Raw genomic sequence first — 24,291 nt, 5'->3', positions numbered from 1 at the left:
AAACTGTAACGCCCTTAGAAAGCCTGAAGGCGGTGCTTGGTTTTCGGGGCCCCCTACGCGGCTAGGCTCCCAAAAAATCCCACATATGTGGTATCCCCGTACTCAGGAGAAGCAGCAGAATTTATTTTGGGGTGTCATTTCACATATGCCCATGGCATGCGTGAGCAATATATCATTTAGTGACAACTTTGTGAAAAAAAATAAAAAAAAATTAAAGTTTGTAATTTTCCCGCAACTTGTGGCAAAATATAAAATATTCCATGGACTCAACATGCCTCTCAGCAAATAGCTTGGGGTGTCTACTTTCTAAAATGGGGTCATTTGTGGGGATTTTGTGCCATCTTGGCATTTTATGGCCTTCAAAACTGTAATAGGTAGTGAGAAGTGAAATCAAAAATTTACGCCCTTAGAAAGCCTGAAGGCGGTGCTTGGATTTCGGGGCCCCGTACGCGGCTAGGCTCCCAAAAAGTCCCACATATGTGGTATCCCCGTACTCAGGAGAAGCAGCAGAATTTATTTTGGGGTATCATTTCACATATGCCCATAGCATGTGTGAGCAATTTATCATTTAGTGACAACTTTGTGTAAAAAAAAAAAAAATTATTTTTTTTTGTCATTATTCAATCGCTTGAGGCAAAAAAATAAAATATTCAATGGGCTCAACATGCCACTTATCAATTTCCTTAGGGGGTCTACTTTCCAAAATGGGGTCATTTGGGGGGGTTTTGTACTGCCCTGCCATTTTAGCACCTCAAGAAATGAGATAGGCAGTCGTAAACTAAAAGCTGCGTAAATTCCAGAAAACGTACCTTAGTTTGTAGATGTGACAACTTTTGCGCAAACCAATAAATATACAGTTATTGACTTTTTTTTTACCAAAGACATGTGGCTGAATACATTTTGGCCTAAATGTATGACTAAAATTGAGTTTATTGGATTTTTCTAATAACAAAAAGTAGAAAATATCATTTTTTTTCAAAATTTGCGGTCTTTTTACGTTTATATCGCAAAAAATAAAAATCGCACAGAGGCAATCAAATACCATCAAAAGAAATCTCTATTTGTGGGAAGAAAAGGACGCAAATTTTGTTTGGGTACAACATTGCATGACCGCGCAATTACCAGTTAAAGCAGCGCAGTGCCAAATTGTAAAAAGACCTCTGGTCATTGACCAGCAAAATGGTCCGGTCTGAAAGTGGTTAATAAAGCTATTGGCCTGTATGAAGAACATCGTTTTGGGCAGGGGCGGACTGACCATTTGGCTACTCGGGCACTGCCCGGGGGCCCTGGGCCACTAGGGGGCCCCATCAGGGTTGCCAGCGTCAGTAAAACCAGGGACAGTATGTAAAAATCTGTGTTTTTTTTATATCTGTCTCTGAAATGTCCCTTACCAACAATCCTTTTGGTCTAAAAATCCTTAGATTATAGTTGCCCCAACTCTCCAGTACCTTCTCAGCCAATAGAAACATCTCTGTGTATACTGTGTGTACATGTATGTGTATACTGTGTGATTGTATACTGTGTGTGTGTATACTGTGTGGCCCCATAATCTCTGATTGCCTGGGGGGCCCATAATCTCCTTTTGCCCGGGGGCCCCATGAGTTGTCAGTCCGCCCCTGGTTTTGGGTCTTTCCTTGTATAATATAATATATAATTTCCTTGTATAATAAGGTTATATGTGTGCAGGCCTCATTGAGTCTGGAAGGACTCCTTTCAATAGACCACTTGTAAATACTTCTGCTAATTTTGGAGCTAGTAAAGCTCCATATTTCTTATAAAAGTCCATAGGAATACCATCTAGGCCTGGTGCTTTCTCTCCTGGGAATGTATATATGACCTTTATGATCTCCTCTCCTGTAATCGGACACATCAGTGCTTCTGCCACCAGCAATTTTAGTAGTATCATCTTGGCATGCCTTGATGCCGGATAAATCACCTTCGTGCACAATCGTGGGGAGCTATGTCAGTTATATGGCTCGTTCACAGGGATGGTAGCTAGCGTTGGGCAAACCATTCGGCCCGCGCATGAACAAAACAGCAGAGTTAGCCCAATTTTTTTGTATAATGTGAAAGATGATGTTACGTCGAGAAAATATATACCTAACAGGTCACGCTTTAAAATTGCGCACACTCGTGGATTGGCGACAAACTCCGGTACTTAAAAATCTCCATAGACGACGCTTTAAAAATTTCTACAGGTTATCCGTTTAGAATTACAGAGGAGGTCTAGGGCTAGAATTATTGCTCTCGCTCTAAGGATCATGGTGCTACCGCACAAGGTGATACCTCACCTTTCAACACTGTTTACATTTGAGGGTGCGACTCGAGGGCGCTTGCTTCTCGGCGTGAGGATGGGACGCTTTACACTTTTTTTTCTTATTTATTTTATTTTTACACTTAAAGCGGAGTTCCACCTGTTTTTTCGTTTATTATAAGTCAGCAGCTACAAAAAGCATAGCTGCTGACTTTTAATAAACCCACACTTACCTGTCCCACGGTCCAGTGATGTGGCCGCCTTCTCTCCCTCTCCTTAGCACCGTCATGGTAACTGTGGGCACCTGGCCGTGACAGCTTATGGCTTCACGGCCTGGCGCGCACTGCGCATGCGTGAGTTGTGCTGCGCTCTGCTATTGGCCAGCCGATCTTCTGGGACCTGAGTTGTGTCCCAGAAGATTGCTGTCAGGGAGGAGCCGCCTAGGGCGAGAAGAGGAGTCGCCTTGGCGGCCGAAGATAGGAAGCAGGAAGTGGGACAGGAAGTCCCACGAAAAAAAGGGTACACACTCTCCCCCAAACAAAATGGCATGCCAAACATGGCAGGTCAGGGGGCGAGGAGTGCTTAAAGCGGAAGTTTCACTTTTTTGTCCCTTGTGACAGTAATAGGCAGTGACAGTTACTCTTTATGGAGGGATCAGGAGTCTATAAGTAATTAAATACCACCAAACGAAAGCTCTATTTGTGTAAGATGATAAAAAATTATAAACTTGTCATTCAAAGTGCGACAGCACTGAAAGCTGAAAATACACCTGGGCAGGAAGGGGGGAAAAGTGCCCAGTAGGTAAGTGGTTAAACAGGTACCCAGGGCCGGAAGATCTGTTAAAGCAGGCCACAAGAGTCTGTAGCCACCGACAGCTTCCAAGATTTCTCTCATGACTGGTTCACAGTAGATGTGCTGCAAATCCTTGCTGCATCAAAATCGCAACCTGTTCATGCGAATTGATATTAAGTTAAGCCTATCCCACACCCACCTAACTGTCCCCGAGCCACCCCCATCAAATCATTCTCTGCAGCTATTACCTTTTGTACCACCACCCCCTACCTTTAGAATGTAAGCGCTACGAGCAGGGCCCTCCTGTACCTTTTGTATTGTACTGTAATTGTGTTGTCCCCCCCTATACATTGTAAAGCGCTGCGTAAACTGTTGGCGCTATATAAATGAATAATAATAATAAAGTTAACGACACCCCGCAATCAGTTTGCAAAACGCAATGCGATTTACAGAATCGAATCACAAGGGTGTTGGACAAAAAAAGGGTCCTGCATGAGTTTGGTCCGAATGCAATGCAAATTCAGCCATACAGTTTGTGTGTACAGCAATGCGATATAACGATGCATGGGAGGGCGCGATCACGCGATGTGTGCAATGCGTTATAACGATGCATGGGAGGGTGCGATCACACGACGTGTGCAATGCGTTATAATGATTCATGGGAGGGCGCGATCACGTGATGTGTGCAATGTGTTATAACGATCCATGGGAGGGCGCGATCACATGATGTGTGCAATACGTTATAACGATGCATGGGAGGGCGCGATCAGGCGACATGTGCAATGCGTTATAACGATTCATGGGAGGGCGCGATCACATGATGTGTGCAATGCGTTATAACAATTCATGGGAGGGTGCGATCACGCGATGTGTGCAATGCGTTATAACGATGCATGGTAGGGCGCGATCACATGATGTGTGCAATGCGTTACAACGATGCATGGGAGGGCTCGATCACGCGATGTGTGCAATGCGTTATAACGATTCATGGGAGGGCGCAATCACGCAACGTGTGCAATGCGTTACAATGATGTATGGGAGAGCGCGATCACGCGATGTGTGCAATGCGTTATAAGGATGCATAGGAGGGCGCGATCATGCGATGTGTGCAATGCATTATGATGCAAGGGAGGGCGCGATCATGCAATGTGTGCAATGCGTTATGATGCATGGGAGGGCGCGATCATGTGATGTGTGCAATGCGTTATGATGCATGGGAGGGCGAGATCATGCGATGTGTGCAATGCGTTATGATGCATGGGAGGGCGAGATCATGCGATGTGTGCAATGCGTTATGATGCATGGGAGGGCGAGATCATGCGATGTGTGCAATGCGTTATGATGCATGGGAGGGCGCGATCATGCAATGTGTGCAATGCGTTATGATGCATGGGAGGGCGTGATCATGCAATGTGTGCAATGCGTTATGATGCATGGGAGGGCGTGATCATGTGATGTGTGCAATGCGTTATGATGCATGGGAGAGCGCAATCACGCGATGTGTGCAATGCGTTATGAGGATGCATAGGAGGGCGCGATCATGCGATCTGTGCAATGCATTATGATGCATGGGAGGGCGCGATCATGCGATGTGTGCAATGCGTTATAACGATGCATGGGAGGGCACGATCACGCAATCTGTGCAATGCGTTACGCGTTGATGCAGCGTCAGTTTGTAGGAAAGGCATATAGATGGGGGCTGCCATGGCAGAATGGTTATCTAAGGAGTGATGTGAGATGTAGAGAGTGAAGCCGGGGACGATGATGATGACAGCCCCGGAGGAGGTGATGATGATCAGGATTGCAGGCAGCCCCGGACACACACCGCCTCCCCTCCCCCCGGCCCTCCTCTGGCGGGCGGACCCGGAACAGTCAGGCGGACGGTGATCAGCGGGCAGGAACGGTCCCGGTACACGCCGCCATCATGCAGGGGAACCTGGCGGAGGAGCTGGAGGTGGGTGTGTGCCCGGGATGGGGGAGGGGCTGGAGCCCACCGGGTGTTGGTGAACCACAAGGCCCAGGCAGCTCAGGGTGATGAGGACATGCTGGGAGTTGTGGTTCTGCAGAGTTTGCGGTATTGTGCGTTTTGTTGCGTCCTGAGGACTGTCAGCACACGCTGCCCATGCATGTGGGTGAGGAGCGGTCACGGGTTTGTATAGGACCCTGGCACTCCCATACAGGGCATCTTTGTAATGCAGCGCATGTCCCTGGCACCATGTGATGGGGTCACGCAGAATTAAGGGTCACACATGGCACCCCGGGGGCACCTACAGCAGATGTCAGCCAGACGTCACCATGTGACCGTTAGTGGGGCTATTGCGCAATTTCTGACTACTGAGGAGAAGGGGTGTGGAAATGCCAACTTCTATAGGGGGACTATGAAGAAGGAGAGGTGCAGACTTCTATAGGGGGACTATGAAGAAGGAGGGGTGCAGGATTCCATAGGGGGACTATGTGGAAGGAGGGGTGCACAGTTCTATAAGGGGGCTATGAAGAAGGAGGGGTGCAAGATTCTATAGGGGGCTATGGAGAAGGGGGTGCATGATTCTATAGAGGGGCTATGGAGAAGGGGGGTGCAGACTTCTATAGGGGGACTATGAAGAAGGAGGGGTTGCGGGCTTCTATAGGGGGACTATGGAGAAGGGGGGTGCAGACTTCTATAGGGGGACTATGAAGAAGGAGGGGTGCAGGCTTCTATAGGGGGACTATGGAGAAGGAGGGGTGCACAGTTCTATAAGGGGGCTATGAAATAGGAGGGGTGCAGGATTCTATAGGGTGACTATGGAGGAGGGACGCGGGATTCCATAGGGGGACTATGGAGAAGGATGGGTGCACAGTTCTATAAGGGGGCTATGAAATAGGAGGGGTGCAGGATTCTATAGAGGGACTATGAAGAAGGGGGTGGTGCAGGGTTCTATAGGGGGACTATGGAGAAGGAGGGACGAAGGCTTCTATAGGGGACTATGGAGCGGGGGGTGCAGGCTTCTATAGGGGGACTATGGAGAAGGAGGGTTGCAGGCTTCTATAGGGGGACTATGGAGAAGGGGGGGTGCAGGCTTCTATAGGGAGACTATGAAGAAGGAGGGGTGCAGGCTTCTATAGGGTGACTATGGAGAAGGAGGGACGCAGGATTCCATAGGGGGGCTATGGAGAAGGAGGGGTGCACAGTTCTATAAGGGGGCTATGAAGAAGGAGGGGTGCAGGATTCTATAGGGGGACTATGGAGAAGGGGGTGCAGGATTCTATAGGAGGACTATGGAGAAGGAGGGGCGCGGGATTCTATAGGGGGACTGGAGAAGGAGGGACGAAGGCTTTTATAGGGGGACTATGGAGCAGGAGGGGTGAAGGATTCTATAGGGGGATTATGATGGAGGGATGCAGGCTTCTATAGGGGGACTATGGAGCAGGAGGGGTGCAGGATTCTATAGGGGGATTATGGAGAAGGGGGTACAGGATCCTATAAGGGGACTATGAAGAAGGAGGGACGCAGGAATCTATAGCGGGGCTATGGAGAAGGAGGGACGAAGGCTTCTATAGGGGGACTATGGAGTAGGAGGGGTGAAGGATTCTATAGGGGGACTATGGAGCAGGAGGGGTGCAGGATTCTATAGGGGGATTATGGAGAAGGGGGGTGCGGAATCCTATAGGGGAACTATGGAGAAGGAGAGGTGCAGGCTTCTATAGGGGTACTATGGAGAAGGGGGTGAGGGATTATATAGGGGGACTATGGAGATAGAGGGGTGCAGGCTTCTATAGGGGGGCTATGGAGAAGGAGGGGTGCAGACTTCTATAGGGGGAGTATGAAGGAGGAGGGCTGCAGGTTTCTATAGGGGGACTATGAAGAAGGAGGGGCACAAGCTTCTATAGGGGGACTATGAAGAAGGAGGGGCACAGGATTCTATAGGGGGACTATGAAGAAGGAGGGGCGCAGGATTCTATAGGGGGACTATGGAGAAGGAGGGATGAAGGCTTCTATAGGGGGACTATGGAGCCGGAGGGACGCTGGCTTCTATAGGGGGACTATGGAGCAGGAGGGACACAGGCTTCTATAAGGGGACTATGGAGAAAGAGGGACACAGGCTTCTATAGGTGGACTATGGAGCAGGAGGGATGCAGGCTTCTATAGGGGGGCTATGAAGAAGGAGGGGTGCAGGCTTTCTATAGGGGGCCTCCTCCATAGCCCCCCCATAGAAGCCTGCACCACTCTTTCTCCATATTCCCCCTATAGAAGCCTGCATCCCTCCTGCTTCATAGTCCCCCTATAGAGGAGGGGTACAGGCTTCTATAGAGGGGGACTTTCTATGGAGCAGGAGAGGTGCAGGCTTCTATAGAGGGAATATGGAGGAGGGGTGCAGGCTTCTATGGGGGGGGGGTATGGAGCAGGAGGGGTGGGGGCTTTATGTGCTAACTTGTAAAGGGTGACTACAGAGTAAGAGGGGCACTTAGGTGCCAGATTGCATTGGGTGTCCACAGAACAAGGAGGATACTGATGGTAAATTCAGAGCAGGAAGGGTGCTTAGGTGCCTGCTTGTATTGAGTGTCTGCATAGCAGGTAGGGTGTTTAGGTGCCAGCGTGTATCGGATGACTACAGAGCAAGAAGCGGGTACCTTATATACCAGATTGTACAGGGTGACTACAGAGTAAGAGGGGCATTTAGGTGCCAGATTGCGTTGGGTATCTACAGAACAAGGAGGGTACTTAGTTTCCGGCTTGTATAGGGTAACTAAAGAGCAGGAAAGGTGATTAGATACCAGCTTGATATTGTGTGTCTACAGAGCAAGAAGGGTGACTACGGAGCTTAGGTGCCAGCTTGTATTGGGTGCTTACAGAACAAGGGCAGTACTCAGTCACTGGCTTGTATAGAATGACTACTAGCAGTTTAGCCTGTAAAAAGTAATAAGCTTTATTAGTTCTAAATATGTGTCTTAAAAATGTAAAGTGTTAAAAGAATACCAAATGTCAGCACCTTCCAGCGATGGGATGATCGTATTGTGATGTCATCTCTAACTGAATCACAGCGTCCTATTAGTTAATGACACGTTATATGAGCCTCTAGGGCTGGGGGAAAAACATAGGAGATAAAATGATTCCAGCCTAATATGATCTAGAAAAGAAGTTCTACATCTAGACATCTATAACAATCAGACCAATAAGTCCACAGATAGAGAAGTGTGATGTATGAGGTGTATATAGAAGATATACGGATTGTGTTATTAACAGCAGGGGTGAAGATACAAGCAGAGACTTCACTGTTCATGTCATTTGCAGAGAGTACGTATAAAGTTGTAAAATGCAAAGTGTCTATAAGCAAATCCAAGAAAGGCAAAACGAAATGTTTTTACACTGCGCTATTCATACATATAGAAGGGACATTTCGCGTTATCCGGATTGAATTCAATTGCTGACAACATTGTCGTCCCATCGCTGGAAGGTGCTGACATATGTTATTATTTTAACACTTTTACATTTTTAAGATACATTTTTTTAACTAATAAAGCTGTATATACCTTTCACAAGCTAAACATCTGTGTGGTCTTTATTAGAAAATTCTATCAGTCTGTTCTATACAGTGGATTCCTTTTGTAGGATACTTAGGTGCTGACTTGTATCGGGTGCGTACAGGGAGGGCACTTAGGTGCGATATTGCGGTGGACATTTGGACACTAACTGACACTTATTGGGGACCAGTGACACCAATACAGTGATCAGTGCTAAAAAAATATGCACTGTCACTGTACTAATGACACTGGGAATGGGTTAACACCAAGGGCGATCAAAGGGTTTACTGTGTGCATAGCCTGTGTGTTTGTGTAGTGTGAGAGATGCCTTTACTAGGGGAAGGCATAGATCCATGCATTCGGCATTCTGTCTTGTTTACTTCGGCAGACCGCCATTCTGCCTCTCTGCTGGAGGATTTTCCTTGCACGTGATTGGGTATTCTTTGCAAAGTGAAGCTTTTCTTCATTTACTAAGCTCTGGGGCAACTGTCTATTTGCCTTTAGTAAATCAACCTTATCTGTGTTCTCTAACCAAGCCATGTACACATCTGCTGTCAGGGATCCTCATTTCCTGGCCACGTCATTTCTATTTCCTCAACTGTCAGTCATAGATGGCACTTGTCAGTTTCAGATAGAGAAATTTGTTTCTGGTTTGATTCTTTTAGTTTTGCTCACATGACTGAGAAGTTCTGGGGAAGGAAACGTCAGACATTCTTGGGAAACCATGGGGGGGGGGGGGGGGGTTATTTACTAAAGGCAAATCCACTTTGGACTGCAAGTGTACTTGAAAGTAAAGTCGCTGTAGATCCGAGGGGGACATGCAAGGGAAATAAAAAACAGCATTTTAGCTTGTACATGATTGGATTATAAAATCAGCAGAGCTTCCCCTCATTTCAGATCTACCCCTTAGATTTACAGCAACTGCACTTCCAAGTGCACTTTCAAGGGCACTTGCAGTGCTCTTGTATGCAAAGTGGATTTGCCTTTTGTAAATAACCCCCCATGTGTCCCTTATATGGAGAAGCGGCCTTTTTTTCTTACCCAAATGTTAGTTCTTCTTGCTACATCTGAAAATAAATGTACAGTATACCTAAGGTAAAGTATTTTTTTATTAATTTGGGGTTTTCATAGCCATCTGTGTTCTATTCAAGAGATTTCTCATCCGCTCCTGTCCTGTAGACACAACAGACATTGAGGAAATCAAACGTTTTCTCCCATTCACGCATTAGCCCGTCACAATCTTATTGACCCATTACTGACCAGTAAGGTTGTGACTGGCTAATGCAGGGTCCAAGAGGTTAAAGCTTAAAGCTGTCAAATGCTTTCTGAAAACTGATCTGAATGCGGAACGCTTTTCAGAGACCATAACTAGTTTAAACAGGCCTCTAAAGCAGCCATAGATCGTTCAGTTTTCTTTCCTTCCACCACGAGTGGAGGAAAAGAAAATTGCTAGATTTCCCCCATCAACACAGTTAGGGGGTTATTTACTAACGGAAAATCCACTTTGCACAGAAAGTGCACTTGGAAGTAAAGTCGCTGTAGATCCGAGGGGGACATGCAAGGAAAATATAAAACAGCATTTTAGCTTGCACATGATTGGATGATAAAATCAGCAGAGCTTCCCCTCATTTCAGATCTACCCCTTAGATTGGGAGCGCCTGCACTTTCAAGTCCACTTTTAGCTCAATGTGGATTTGCCTTTCGTAAATAACCCCCAATGTGTTAATGGGGGGGGGGGGGGGGGCTCTTGCAGTGCTGTTGTGTTTTTTTAGTGGTTCACATTAAAAAAATATGCAAACTTGACCTTGATGCTGAACTCCAGGTATGTTTTTTTGGAATAGTTATTGTCCAGTTTTGAGTACAGTTAACTTGCACTTGCCTGAGTCGCAGACCATTTGACTCCATCTTTATGGAGTAGTAGAAGAAATATGTTCATTGCGCTGTTCGTGGAAAATGAGTAGCTTGAATCTGGGGTGGCAGATTAACCACTTCCCGACCGGCGCACGACGATGTACGTTGACAGAATGGCACGGGCAGGCATAAGGGCGTACATGTACGTCCCTGCCTTCCCGCGGGTCGGGGGCCCGATCGGGCCCCCGCCCGGTGCCTGCGGCGGTCGGTATTCGTTCAGGAGCGATCCCGGATGAGGGGGCGGCCATTCATTCATGGCCACCCCCTCGCGATCACTCCAGACGAATAGAAATCCTTTGTGACATCACTTCCTCTCCTGTAATGTAAACACAGGAGAGGAAGTGATGTAATCTCTCCTCCGTGTCGGTATTTTTCGTTCCGACACCGAGGAGAGAGGATCGGTGAGTTGCACCAACACGTCACTACACAGTAGAACATGCCAGGCACACTCACACCCCCCCGATCACCCCCCCAATTACCCCTGCCCCCCAGTCACAGTTTTTTTTTGCATTGGTGTCATTTTTGACTGTAATAACTGTTAGGGCAGTTAGGGTTAGCCCCCTTTAGTTCTAAGGTACCCCCCTAACCCCCCCAATAAAGGTTTAACCCCGTGATCACCCCCCGTCGCCAGTGTCACTAAGGCTGGGTTCACATTGCAGCGGTTTATGAGAACGGATGTGATTCGCACCGCACTGCAGTGCAAATCACATCCGATCTCTGTGCGATTTGAGTTCAGCCATACAGATAGTATGGCTGAATTCGCGTCGCACCCGCCGCAAACTCGCATGGGACCCTTTTTTTGGTCCGCAGCAGAATCGGATCGCATGGGTGTTCACACCATGCGATCCAAGTTTGAAGATCGCACTGCGATATGCTAACTGATCTGGGGGTGTCATTAACATTTCACTGACACTCCCAGCAGTTCGCATAGGGCAGTGTGAACTGCCGCCGGGAGGCATGCGATGCGGGAACCCGCCGCGGATTCGTGACGTTCCCGCATCGCTCCAGTGTGAACCCAGCCTAATAAGCGATCCTTTTTCTGATCGCTGTATTAGTGTCACAGGTGACGCTAGTTAGGCAGGTAGGTATTTAGGTTCGCCGCAGCTTTTTATAGCGCCAGGGACCCCCATATACTACCGCATAAAGCCCCCTGATTGCCCCCTAGTTAACCCTTTCACCAGTGATCACCATTTAACTGTTACAGGTGACGCTGGTTGGTTAGTTATTTTTTTATAGTTTCAGGGCACCCGCCATTTATTACCTAGTCTCACTAGTGTACCCCTAAATTTAGGGGTGTCTACTTTCCAAAATGGGGTCATTTGGGGGGGGGGTTTGTGCCATCTTGGCATTTTATGGCCTTCAAAACTGTAACGCCCTTAGAAAGCCTGAAGGCGGTGCTTGGTTTTCGGGGCCCCGTACGCGGCTAGGCTCCCAAAAAGTCCCACATATGTGGTATCCCCGTACTCAGGAGAAGCAGCAGAATTTATTTTGGGGTGTCATTTCACATATGCCCATGGCATGCGTGAGCAATATATCATTTAGTGACAACTTTGTGAAAAAAAAAAAAAAAGTTTGTAATTTTCCCGCAACTTGTGGCAAAATATAAAATATTCCATGGACTCAACATGCCTCTCAGCAAATAGCTTGGGGTGTCTACTTTCTAAAATGGGGTCATTTGTGGGGGTTTTGTGCCATCTTGGCATTTTATGGCCTTCAAAACTGTAATAGGTAGTGAGAAGTGAAATCAAAAATTTACGCCCTTAGAAAGCCTGAAGGCGGTGCTTGGTTTTCGGGGCCCCGTACGCGGCTAGGCTCCCACAAAGTCCCACATATGTGGTATCCCCGTACTCAGGAGAAGCAGCAGAATTTATTTTGGGGTGTCATTTCACATATACCCATAGCATGTGTGAGCAATATATCATTTAGTGACAACTTTGTGTAAAAAAAAAAAAAAATTTTTTTTTTGTCATTATTCAATCGCTTGAGGCAAAAAAATAAAATATTCAATGGGCTCAACATGCCACTTATCAATTTCCTTAGGGGGTCTACTTTCCAAAATGGGGTCATTTGGGGGGGTTTTGTACTGCCCTGCCATTTTAGCACCTCAAGAAATGAGATAGGCAGTCGTAAACTAAAAGCTGCGTAAATTCCAGAAAACTTACCTTAGTTTGTAGATGTGACAACTTTTGCGCAAACCAATAAATATACAATTATTGACTTTTTTTTTACCAAAGACATGTGGCTGAATACATTTTGGCCTAAATGTATGACTAAAATTGAGTTTATTGGATTTTTCTAATAACAAAAAGTAGAAAATATCATTTTTTTTCAAAATTTGCGGTCTTTTTACGTTTATATCGCAAAAAATAAAAATCGCAGAGGCAATCAAATACCATCAAATAAAGCTCTATTTGTGGGAAGAAAAGGATGCAAATTTTGTTTGGGTACAACATTGCATGACCGCGCAATTACCAGTTAAAGCAGCGCAGTGCCAAATTGTAAAAAGACCTCTGGTCATTGACCAGCAAAATGGTCCGGTCTGAAAGTGGTTAAAATGCGCAGCCCAATTTTCAGCTTTCAGCACTGTCGCACTTTGAATGACAATTGCGAGGTCATGCAGCGCTGTACCCAAACAACATTTTTATCATTTTGAGACAGATTGAGCTTTTTTTTTTTCTGGCATTTATCACCACTGGGGTTTTTATTTTTTGCTAAACAAACGAAAAAAGACCGAACATTTTGAAAAAAAAAAGTTTTTCTTAGTTTCTGTTATAACATTTTGTAAATTAGGAACTATTCTCCTTGACTGATGTGCACCAATGAGGTGGCACTGATGAGCACTGATAAGGCTGCACTGATGGGCACTGATGGCAACAGATGAGAAGGCACTGATATGCACTGATAGGTGGCACTGATAGGAGGCACTGATATGCAGCACTGATGGACACTGATAGGTGGCACTAACAGACAGCACTAATGGACACTGATAGCCCGCAATGACAGGCACTGATAAACACTGATAGCCAGCACTGATAGAGGGTGCTGATAGGTGGCACTGATTGGGATTGACAGGCATCACTGATTGGCACTGACAGGCATCACTGATGGGCACTGACAGACATCACTGATGGGCACCGATTGGCACTGACAGGCATCATTGAAGGGCAACACTGGTGGGCACTGACAGGCATCACTGATGGGCACTGAAGGGGCAGCACTGATGGGGTTGCATTGATAATCAGGTCACTGATTATCAGTGCAGATGTCCCCAATGAGGAATGCTGCTTATCAGCTTTCCTCTCCTCACATGCTGTCAGCATGAGGTGAGGAATTCCAATAACTGTCATTTCCTATTTACATTGTGATCAGCTGTGATTGGACAGAGCTGATAACATGGTAAAGAGCCTACATCATAGGCTCTTCACTGTGATTGGTGATGCGCTGTGTTCAAGGGACACATCGCATCACGATCACCAAGCTGCTCTCCCCCGGGGCACACACGAACGGCCTGTTCTGGAGGACATCATATGACGCCCAGTCACAAAGGTAAAGCCACCACCACTATAGGCCGGACGGGAAGGTAGTAACATCAAATTTTGTGTAAAAATTGGCAAAAGTGCGAACCCTTGTACGCTCATGCTGGTATTTTTTTGGGGGTGTACAGGACATCGGGAATGTGTCCTAGACTGCAGGCACATTTCCTCAATATTTAATTTGGAGTCCTTTTAAGGGGGACAGTTTTGGAGACATTGCTGAGTACTCCGGTTCTCACCCATACAGAGTGATGTGTTTTGGGGGAATTTGGCTAAAGAGAGGACCGATTTCCAGTACTCTCTGGTTGGATAAGTCCATATTAGGGAACCGGAATTGTGCAGGCTTGAAGAGTTTTGGGGTGGGAAGAGCCTCCAAACCCTGATATACAAATATGGTGTAGCACTTCTTTACACACAGTACAATAAATGTAATCAGTGAATGGTACAATTCAATAAACAAAAATGAAAGTCTTCATATAGTGCTTCAATTCTTATTTACACCGCTTAGTTTTCTTGTATCCTTTACACACTTGTGAACCCTCCACCAGTTGTGCTCTCACCTTAACTCCATGACCGACCTCACATAACATGTAGGGTCATAGAGAGCTTGTGTTCCCCTCAGTGGGCTGCTGTTATTTCCGTAATATGCCTAGTGGTCCTCCTTGGTGGTAGATTCTTTCTATGCCCCTGGTTATGATCCAGCTTCTTCTTACAAAGCCGTAGGTGTTATCCCATGACTTTATCACCTGGTGACAAAATGTGTAGGGTCGGGTTTGTTGAATGACTTCACGATGCTCAGGATAGTATGGAGGATCGGTATAACAAATTAGATAACCACCAATATCCATAAGGAGGATTATATATGTTTTATGCTGGTTATGTTTGGAGCACCCTTGTAATGTGAGTGATATTCTGCACAAGAGAATAGTCAATAAAAATGTTAATAGGCTAAAGAGCCGTTTTAGTATCATCTATGTATATAAGCTATGACGTGGAGGAGAGAGCTGGAGAGATCTTTAAAGGGATAGCACCTTGGGTTTTGTAAGAAGAAGCTGGATAATAACCAGGGGTCATAGAGGGAGTCTACCTCCAAGAAGGACCACTAGGCTTAAGGGAAATAACAGCAGCCAACTAAGGGAACGCAAGCTCTCTATGTTATGGAGTTGAGGTGAGAGCACAACTGGTGGAGGGTTCCCAAGTGTGTGAAGGATACAAGAACACTAAGCCCTTGTACACACGGTCGGAGAATCTGTCGGAATGAGTCTTATCGGACCGCGTCGTCAGATAATCCGACTGTGTGTGGTATGCATCGGACTGATTCCGTCCGAATCTCCGTCCGATCCAAATTTCCAACATGTTGGAAAGATTTCCCGACCAACTGGGCCGGACGGACCTAATCCGATCATGTGTAGAGCATTTTGATCGGACCAAGTGCCACGCATGCTCAGATCAAATTCCTACATCAAAGCTATTGGCTACTAGCCTGAATGTAGTCCCATCGTAACGAAATGACGTCATCACGTTCTGAAAGATCGGATTTTTTGCCAACTTGGCCCGACCGTGTGTATGCAACAGTTTCAGGCACAATCCGTCGGACTCAATCCGACGGGCAAAATCCGACAGATTTGGTTGCCGAAATCTCCGACCGTGTGTACGTGGGCTAAGTGGTGTAAGCATTGAAGCACTGTATGAAGACTGTTCAACCACTTGACCTCTGGAAGATTTACATCCCGTCCTTACCAGGCCATTTTTTTGCATATAGCAATGCTATACTTTAACTGACAATTGTGTGGTCGTGTGATGCTGTACCCAAATAAAATTGATGTCCTTTTCTCCCCTCCCAAATAGAGCTTTCTTTTAATCACATCTGTGTTTTTTTATATTTTGCGCTATAAACAAAAAAAGACTGACAATTTTGAAAAAAGATATATTTCTGCTATAAAACAATGGCAATTTTAATCCCCACTAGCAGCCGAATAAAGTGTTTAAAACGCCCGCAAAGTGCCGCTGCCGAGGTGCAGGTGCTTTGGCGTCGGCCCATTGAGTGCAAAGAAGCTGCTTGCAGGACTTTTTTTGACGTCCTGACAGCGTAGCGCCCCAGTGTGAAAGCACTCGGACTTTCACACTGGGATTGCAGAAGAGACTTTTTACAGGCGCTATTTTTTAGCGCTAAAGCACTTAAAAAAGGCCTCCAGTGTGAAAGAGATCTAAGGAGTTTATTTACTAAAGCTAGAGAGGGCAAAATGAGTCACAATTCTGCAGAGAAACCAACTAGATTCTAACCTCAGCTTGTTTAATTAGGCTTTGGCAATAAAATCTGGAATCTGGTTGGTTTCGCTGCAGAATTGTGACTAATTTTGACCTCTCTAGTTTTAGTAAATAAACCCATAAGGCCCCTTTCACATGATTTTTTCGTGATTTTACCACGATTTTAAGGAATGCCTGTGTAAACTTGAGGTCTATGGACCTCAACTCGCATGAAAGTCGGACCAAAGTAGTACAGGGACTACTTTGAAGTCAGTGCGACTTAAAGTCGCACAGATATGAATTGTAGTCATTGGAAATCACGGGGTATAACTTGCCATGCGACTTTGCAGTCCCAAGTCGCAGGACAACTCACACAGGTGTGAAAGGGGCCTGACACTTTTTGGGACCAGAGACACTAATACAGTGATCGTTGCTAAAAATATGCACTGTCACTGGCTGGGAAGGGGTTAACATCAGGGGCGATCAATGCCTTCCATCCTGACAGACCGCTGCTCTGCTTGTGTACTGAACAATCGGCGGGTGCTGGCGGACATCCAGTCCGCGGTAACCGCCGCTGGGCTCCTGCTGTGTGTGATCACAGAGGCAGCGAGCTACCGGGGATGCGCATGCACGTGCCATAACCGGAAGAGCCAAATCACATATGTATACAGGTTTTCGCCCTGTAGCAGTAAAACTGCTTTTATTTGATTTTTGAAAATGTATTGAATTGTGCCATTCACTGATTAGGTTTATTTATTACACTGCATGTAAAAAAAGCGCCACACTATATTTGGATATTGATGTACTAACACATTTATATGTGCGGGAGGTGGAACCTGCTCTATAATTGTACACAGAAAATTATTATATTCTATATATATATATATAGTGCCTTGCGAAAGTATTCGGCCCCCTTGAACTTTTTAACCTTTTGCCACATTTCAGGCTTCAAACATAAAGATATAACATTTTTATTTTTTGTGAAGAATCACCAACAAGTGGGACACAATTGTGAAGTGGAACGAAATCTATTGGATTTTTGAAACTTTTTTAACTAATAAAAAAATGAAAAGTGGGGCGTGCAAAATTATTCGGCCCCCTTGCGTTAATACTTTGTAGAGCCACCTTTTGCTGCGATTACAGCTGCAAGTCGCTTGGGGTATGTCTCTATCAGTTTTGCACATCGAGAGACTGAAATTCTTGCCCATTCTTCCTTGCAAAACAGCTCAAGCTCAGTGAGGTTGGATGGAGAGCATTTGTGAACAGCAGTTTTCAGCTCTTTCCACAGATTCTCGATTGGATTCAGGTCTGGACTTTGACTTGGCCATTCCAACACCTGGATACGTTTATTTGTGAACCATTCCTTTGTAGATTTTGCTGTATGTTTGGAATCATTGTCTTGTTGGAAGATAAATCTCCGTCCCAGTTTCAGGTCTTTTGCAGACTCCAACAGGTTTTCATCCAGAATGGTCCTGTATTTGACTGCATCCATCTTCCCCTCAATTTTAACCATCTTCCCTGTCCCTGCTGAAGAAAAGCAGGCCCAAACCATGATGCTGCCACCACCATGTTTGACAGTGGGGATGGTGTGTTGAGGGTGATGAGCTGTGTTGCTTTTACGCCAAACATATCGTTTTGCATTGTGGGCAAAAAGTTGGATTTTGGTTTCATCTGACCAGAGCACCTTCTTCCACATGTTTGGTGTGTCTCCCAGGTGGCTTGTGGCAAACTTTAGACGAGACTTTTTATGGATATCTTTGAGAAATGGCTTTCTTCTTGCCACTCTTCCATAAAGGCCAGATTTGTGCAGTCTACGACTGATTGTTGTCCTATAGACAGACTCTCCCACTTCAGCTGTAGTTCTCTGCAGTTCATCCAGAGTGATCATGGGCCTCTTGGCTGCATCTCTGATCAGTCTTCTCCTTGCCTGAGCTGAAAGTTTAGAGGGACGGCCAGGTCTTGGTAGATTTGCAGTGGTCTGATACTCCCATTTCAAAATGATCGCTTGCACAGTGCTCCTTGGGATGTTTAAAGCTTGGGAAATCTTTTTGTATCCAAATCCGGCTTTAAACTTCTCCACAACAGTATTATGGACCTGCCTGGTGTGATCCTTGGTCTTCATGATGCTCTCTGCGCTTTCAACAGAACCCTGAGACTATCACAGAGCAGGTGCATTTATACAGAGACTTGATTACACACAGGTGGATTCTATTTATCACCATCAGTCTTTTAGGACAACATTGGATCATTCAGAGATCCTCGCTGAACTTCTGGAGTGAGTTTGCTGCACTGAAAGTAAAGGGGCCGAATAATTTTGCACGCACCACTTTTCAGTTTTTTATTTGCTAAAAAAGTTTAAATTATCCAATAGATTTCGTTCCACTTCACAATTGTGTCCCACTTGTTGGTGATTCTTCACAAAAAATTTAAATTTTATATCTTTATGTTTGAAGCCTGAAATGTGGCAAAAGGTTGAAAAGTTCAAGGGGGCCGAATACTTTCGCAAGGCACTGTATGTATATATATATATATATATATATATATATATATATATATATATATATATATATATATGTAGATAGATATAGATATATCTATCTATCTATATAGATACATATATATATATATATCTATATATATATGTATGTATTTATATTATTTTTTGGTATTGTTGGCATTTATAACTCACAACACATATATATTTTAGTAGCAACCTCCACACCCTGACTACCAGGGCTCCTGAAGGGGTTAGGCCCGAGGCAAGGGAGGCTTGTCAGTGAGGTGATGTGGAGAAGCCCACAATTTGGAAGGGTGAACACTCTTGGGAACTGAGACACGCGTTGCTGAACCGGCGTGGCCTGCCCGGCACCCTGAAACACGGTGGAACCTACCCCAGTATGGGGCACTATGAGTTTGTCAGCGAGACAGTTGTATGGTTCCTTGCTTTGCTGGAACTGTGAACTGTTTACTCTGTGCTGAAGGAAGCTACTTATGTTACCTGTTTTGGAGGAAGTAATAAAGAACTGTTTGCTTTTACAAACGGCTGCTTGTGATTCCAGGACCCATATAATAGTGTACATGGTACAATAGTAAACAACATTGTTACTTGGAAATTCTAAAAAAGTTACGAGAAACTGTTAGAGGAAAAAAATATTAAATCTGGTCTGACAAGTGGATTTTGCCCAAACGTTTTTATTTTTTACAATCCATTCCGGGTATTAACCACTTGTCCACTGCGCTAGAGCCGAAAGACAGCTACAATGAGGTCCTCCAGTTCTTGGAGGGTGTCCATGGACGTTCTCCCAGAACCCCCCGGGTGCCCATTGGGTGCAATCTGTGACTGCTGTGTCCTTTGGACATAGTTGATCACAGATCAGGGTAAAAGGCCAATCACAGCAGCCCTTTACCATGTGATCACTGGTCCTTTACTCCCACACTTTCTGTGTGAGGAAAGGAGAGCCGATAACCGGCAAGGCTGTCAGTAGATTATTTACCCTGATTATCAGTGTAACTTATCAGTGCCACCTCACCAGTGCACATCAGTGCAGCCTCATCATTGTCCATCAGTGCATCTTATCAGTGCTGCCTCATTAGTGCCACCTCACTATTATATATCAGTAAAGCCTCAAATCAGTGTTCATCAGTGCAGCTTTTACGTGCCGCCTCATTAGTGCCACCTCACTATTATATATCAGTAAAGTCTCAAATCAGTGTTCATCAGTGCAGCTTTTACGTGCCGCCTCATGAGTGCCACCTCTCCAATGACATCAGTGCAGCCTCATCAGTGTTCATCAGTGCAGCTTATCAGTTCCGCCTCATTAGTGCCACCTTACCAGTGCACACCAGTGTAGCCTCATCAGTGTCCATCAGTGCAGCTTATTAGTGCCACCTCATCAGTGCAGCCTCATCAGTGCAGCCTCATCAGTGTCCATCAGTGAAGCTTATCAGTTCCGCCTCATTAGTGCCACCTTACCAGTGCACACCAGTGTAGCCTCATCAGTGTCCATCAGTGCAGCTTATTAGTGCCACCTCATCAGTGCAGCCTCATCAGTGCAGCCTCATCAATGTCCATCAGTGAAGCTTATCAGTGCCGCCTCACCAGTGCATATCAGTGCAGCCTCATCAGTGTCCATCAGTGCAGCTTATCAGTGCTGCCTCATTAGTGTTGCCTCACCAGTGCACATTAGAGAAGCCTCATCAGTGCCCATCGGTTCAGCCTTATCAGTGCCTATCAGTTCAGCCTTATCAATGCACATCAGTGAAGGAGAAAATTTACTTATTTGCAAATGTTTTTTTCTTTTTCAACATTTTCAGTCTTTTTTAGTTTGTTCAGCAAAAAAAGAAAAAAACCCCAGTGGTAATTAAATACACCAAAAGAAAGTTCTGTCTCAAAAAAAAAAAAAAAAAAAATGCTAACAAATTCATATGGGTACAGTGTTGTGTGACGTAATTGTCATTCACAGCTCTGAAAGCTGAAAATTGACCTGGGCAGGAAGGGGGTGAAAGTGGCCAGTATTGAAGTGGTTAAATTATCACACCTAACACATATACCATACCTGTGGGATCCCTGCGAAGTGGAGAATCATTTTAGTAGCCCCCACTATTACAGTGATCCTCGCTGTCTTTCAGGTCACCTGTCAATACGTTGCTTACTGAACACCGTTTTAACCCTAGATGGACTGCAGCACCGCGATTACCGTGCTGCCCCATTTCATTGATGGTACTGCCCGCCAAAAGCATCAGAGGATTGCATTTTTGGTGCAAATGTGACTGTGGCATCTATACAACACCATCCGGTTACCTGTGTAGCTAAAGTGGGGGGTGGTAAAACTGCCTCGACTGCCTATTTTTATTACCCCACCACAAGTGTAAACAATCCCCAAAAGATTGTGCATTGCTATTGTCTTGTAGGTGGCGAGCGCAGAGCACTGTGATGGGCCTCTGATGGGTGCGCGTCGTTTGCTTTGACTGCATGTATGGTGATTTCCCTCTCTCACTGTCCTTGTCTGAATGTAAACAAGTCTTCTCTGGCACAGAGCAAAGTTCTAAAGAAAGCCAGACAGCAGCCAAGCCAAACACTGACTGTTGACTGACGCCGTCCCTCTCACTGCAGTTAATTACGGTAACCCTTTCATGTCATCATTCCACCATTATATTGTTTGGATGATAAATGACCGCCGTTTTTGTTTGCAGTTCTTTTTAACCACTTTGCTACCCAGGTCATTTTTTTTCAGCTTTGGCGCACGTTATAGTATACATTTTAGGCCTCAAGTTTGGTTATCCCCCAAACATTATAGATTTGCTGAAAGCAAAGGCCCTGGAGAATAAAATAATGGTGGCTGTAGTTTTTGTCACATGATTTTACACAAATGTTTTCCTTACATTTCTATTTTAACTAGTTACAGACCGCCCGCCACAGTTGTTCTGCGGCAAGTTGGTTCCCCTGTGCGAATTGCGATTATTGTACTTCGGGGGGCATATACATAGCGATTTGTGGGCGGTGCGTGCACCCTTTCCTGGAGCCAATCAGCGGGTCCGGCAGACTCGATGTCTGCCAGCCACCCGCAATCGCTCCAGAGACAGGCCGAACAGGGATCTGTCAATGTAAACAAACAGCTCCCTGTTCTGACAGGGGAGGAGAGAGAGATTGTGTGTTCCTAGTGATTAGGAACAGTGATCTAACTCCTCCTCCAGTCAGTCTAGCCCCCCATACAGTTAGAAACACCTTCTAGGGAACATACTTAACCCCTTAATCTCGCCCCCTAGTGTTAACCCCTTCCCTGCCAATGACATTTATACAGTAATCAGTGGCTATTTTTAGCTCTGATCGCTTTATAAATGTCAGTGGTCCCAAAAAAAAGTGTTAAAAGTGTCCGATCTGTCCGCCGCAATTTCGCAGGCCCGCTAAAAATCTCTGCCATTACTAGTAAAAAAAAATAATAAAAATTTTATAAACCTATCCCATAGTTTGTAGATGCTATAACTTTTGCGCAAGCCAATCAATATACGCTTGTTGCGTTTTTTTTTACCAAAAATTTGTAGAAGAATACATGCTGGCCTAAATTGAAGAAATACATTTTTTTACTTTTTTTTTTGGGGGGGGGGGGATATTTAATATAGCAAAAAGTAAAAAATAAAAAACACATGGCAGAGCTCCGTCACTGTTTTCTCCAAACAAGCCTGTCTATGAAAGCACTTAGCTGAGCTGCTCTGTAAAGAGAACCTGTACTAAGGACATTTCGCCTTTTAAAAAGGAATGCCAGTCCTGCTGTTCATGCAGCTGCAATGCATCCAGACTGAGCGATCCATTGAGGATACGGACCCCCCGGACCCCACAACCCCCTGTATGGTAGAGGCACACACCTGTGGCTGCCCATTTACCACTATTATCACACTGTATGCAGCATGTACAGGTTCAGGTATGGCAACTCTTGCTTGACTCAGGATACAGTGTAGGAATCATTGTGGGATCTACTTCTAAGGGATACACAGTACATGTCCTAAACATGGAAGGATTAGCAATGTTCAGGCATTCGGTGACAACCAGCCACATGGACTTATGCCGCATACACACGATTGGAATTCCGGCCAGAAAAAGACTGATGAGAGCTTTTCATCGGAAAATGCGACTGTGTGTATGCTCCATCAGAATTTAGCTGGCTGAATTTCCGCCAGCCAAAAATTGATGGCATGTTCTCAATTTTCCCGACGGAAAAACTTTCTATTGGAAATTTCGATCGTGTGTATGCAATTCCGACACGCCAAAAATCACGCATGCTCAGATTCAACTACGAGACGGAAGCCATTGGCTTCTGGCTATTGAACTTCCTTTTTCTAGTCCCGTTGTACGATTCTAAACGATCGGAATTTGGTGTGACCATGTGTAGGCATTCTGTCGGGAAAACCATCAGAGCTTTTTCCGACAAGAATTCCGATCGTGTGTACGCGGGATTAGAATAGAATGTCTCCTACTGGTATCCTTCTTGATGTAACAAGACGATGGGGTCAGTTTGAAGTTTGTTTCTCTCTAGATTCCAGTATAATCACCAGTAGGGTAGTCCTTACCAGTTAGCACTCATTCTGTTTGTTCCCACAGCTGGAAAAGAGCGTCCGGCGACTGAGAGAGAAGTTCTACGGCCACATTCCAATAGAGACAGCGGTCCATCTCATGAGGAAGTTTACCAACAATCATGAACAAGTGTGTCAATACATCATCCTGTGCAAGGACGACCTTAATGGTAGGTACCGCAACTGACATCATCATCATTATACAGGATTTCTATCTAGGGTAGGTTGTGTACTGTACCTTACATGCTTACCTGGCACGCACCGCTGTCCTCCGTCCTCTGGCACACACCACTGTCCTCCGTCACCTGACACGCACTGCTGTCCTCCGTCCTCTGGCACGCACCACTGTCTTCCGTCCTCTGGCACGCACCGCTGTCCTCCTTCCTCTGGCACGCACCGTTGTCCCCGTCACCTGACACGCAACGCTGTCCCTGTCACCTGACACGCAACGCTGTCCTCCGTCCTCTGGCATGCACCACTGTCCTCCGTCACCTGACACGCACCGCTGTTCTCCGCCCTCTGGCACACACAGTTGTCCTATGGCACGCAACGCTGTCCTCCGTCGCCTGACATACACCGCTGCCCTCCGTCACCTGACACGCACCGCTGTCCTCTGTCACCTGACACGCACTGCTGTCCTCTGTCACCTGACACGCACCATTGTCCTCTGACACGCACCGCTGTCCTCCGTCACCTGACACACACCACTGTCCTCCGTCCTGTGGCACGCACCGCTGTCCTCCGTCCTCTGGCACGCACCGCTGTCCTCCGTCCTCTGGCACGCACCGCTGTCCTCCGTCCTCTGGCACGCACCACTGTCCTCCGTCCTCTGGTACGCACCACTGTCCTCCTTCCTCTGGCACGCACCGCTGTCCCCCGTCACCTGATACGCAACGCTGTCCTCCGTCCTCTGGCACGCACAGCTGTCCTCCGTCCTCTGGCATGCACCGCTGTCCTCCGTCGCCTGACATACACCGCTGCCCTCCG

The 24,291-nt window shown here is 46.0% G+C and overlaps 1 protein-coding gene across 2 annotated transcripts in view; it reads left to right on the top strand.

The window, feature by feature from the left end:
* Positions 1-4,792: 4,792 nt before the first annotated feature.
* Positions 4,793-24,291, top strand: part of SHFL (shiftless antiviral inhibitor of ribosomal frameshifting) — a 50,917-nt gene continuing 31,418 nt past the window's right edge. Inside the window, exons 1-2 of one of the 2 annotated variants that reach the window (XM_077470180.1) lie at positions 4,793-4,831; positions 23,333-23,474. In XM_077470180.1, coding sequence (XP_077326306.1) covers positions 4,808-4,831; positions 23,333-23,474 — 166 coding nt within the window. In that variant the 5' untranslated portion in view covers positions 4,793-4,807. Of the gene's footprint in view, positions 4,832-4,858; positions 5,001-23,332; positions 23,475-24,291 lie in introns of those variants that run through there. The other variant, XM_077470179.1, reaches the window with a different exon arrangement.

Source organism: Lithobates pipiens, unplaced genomic scaffold (genome assembly GCF_037356315.1).
Source record: "Lithobates pipiens isolate NorthernLeopardFrog02 unplaced genomic scaffold, aLitPip1_a1.2 Scaffold_8, whole genome shotgun sequence".
In the NCBI taxonomy this organism is placed as follows: Eukaryota; Metazoa; Chordata; class Amphibia; order Anura; family Ranidae; genus Lithobates; species Lithobates pipiens.
Note: the sequence above shows the minus strand (reverse complement) of the source record. Positions and strands in the feature narration are given on the sequence as shown.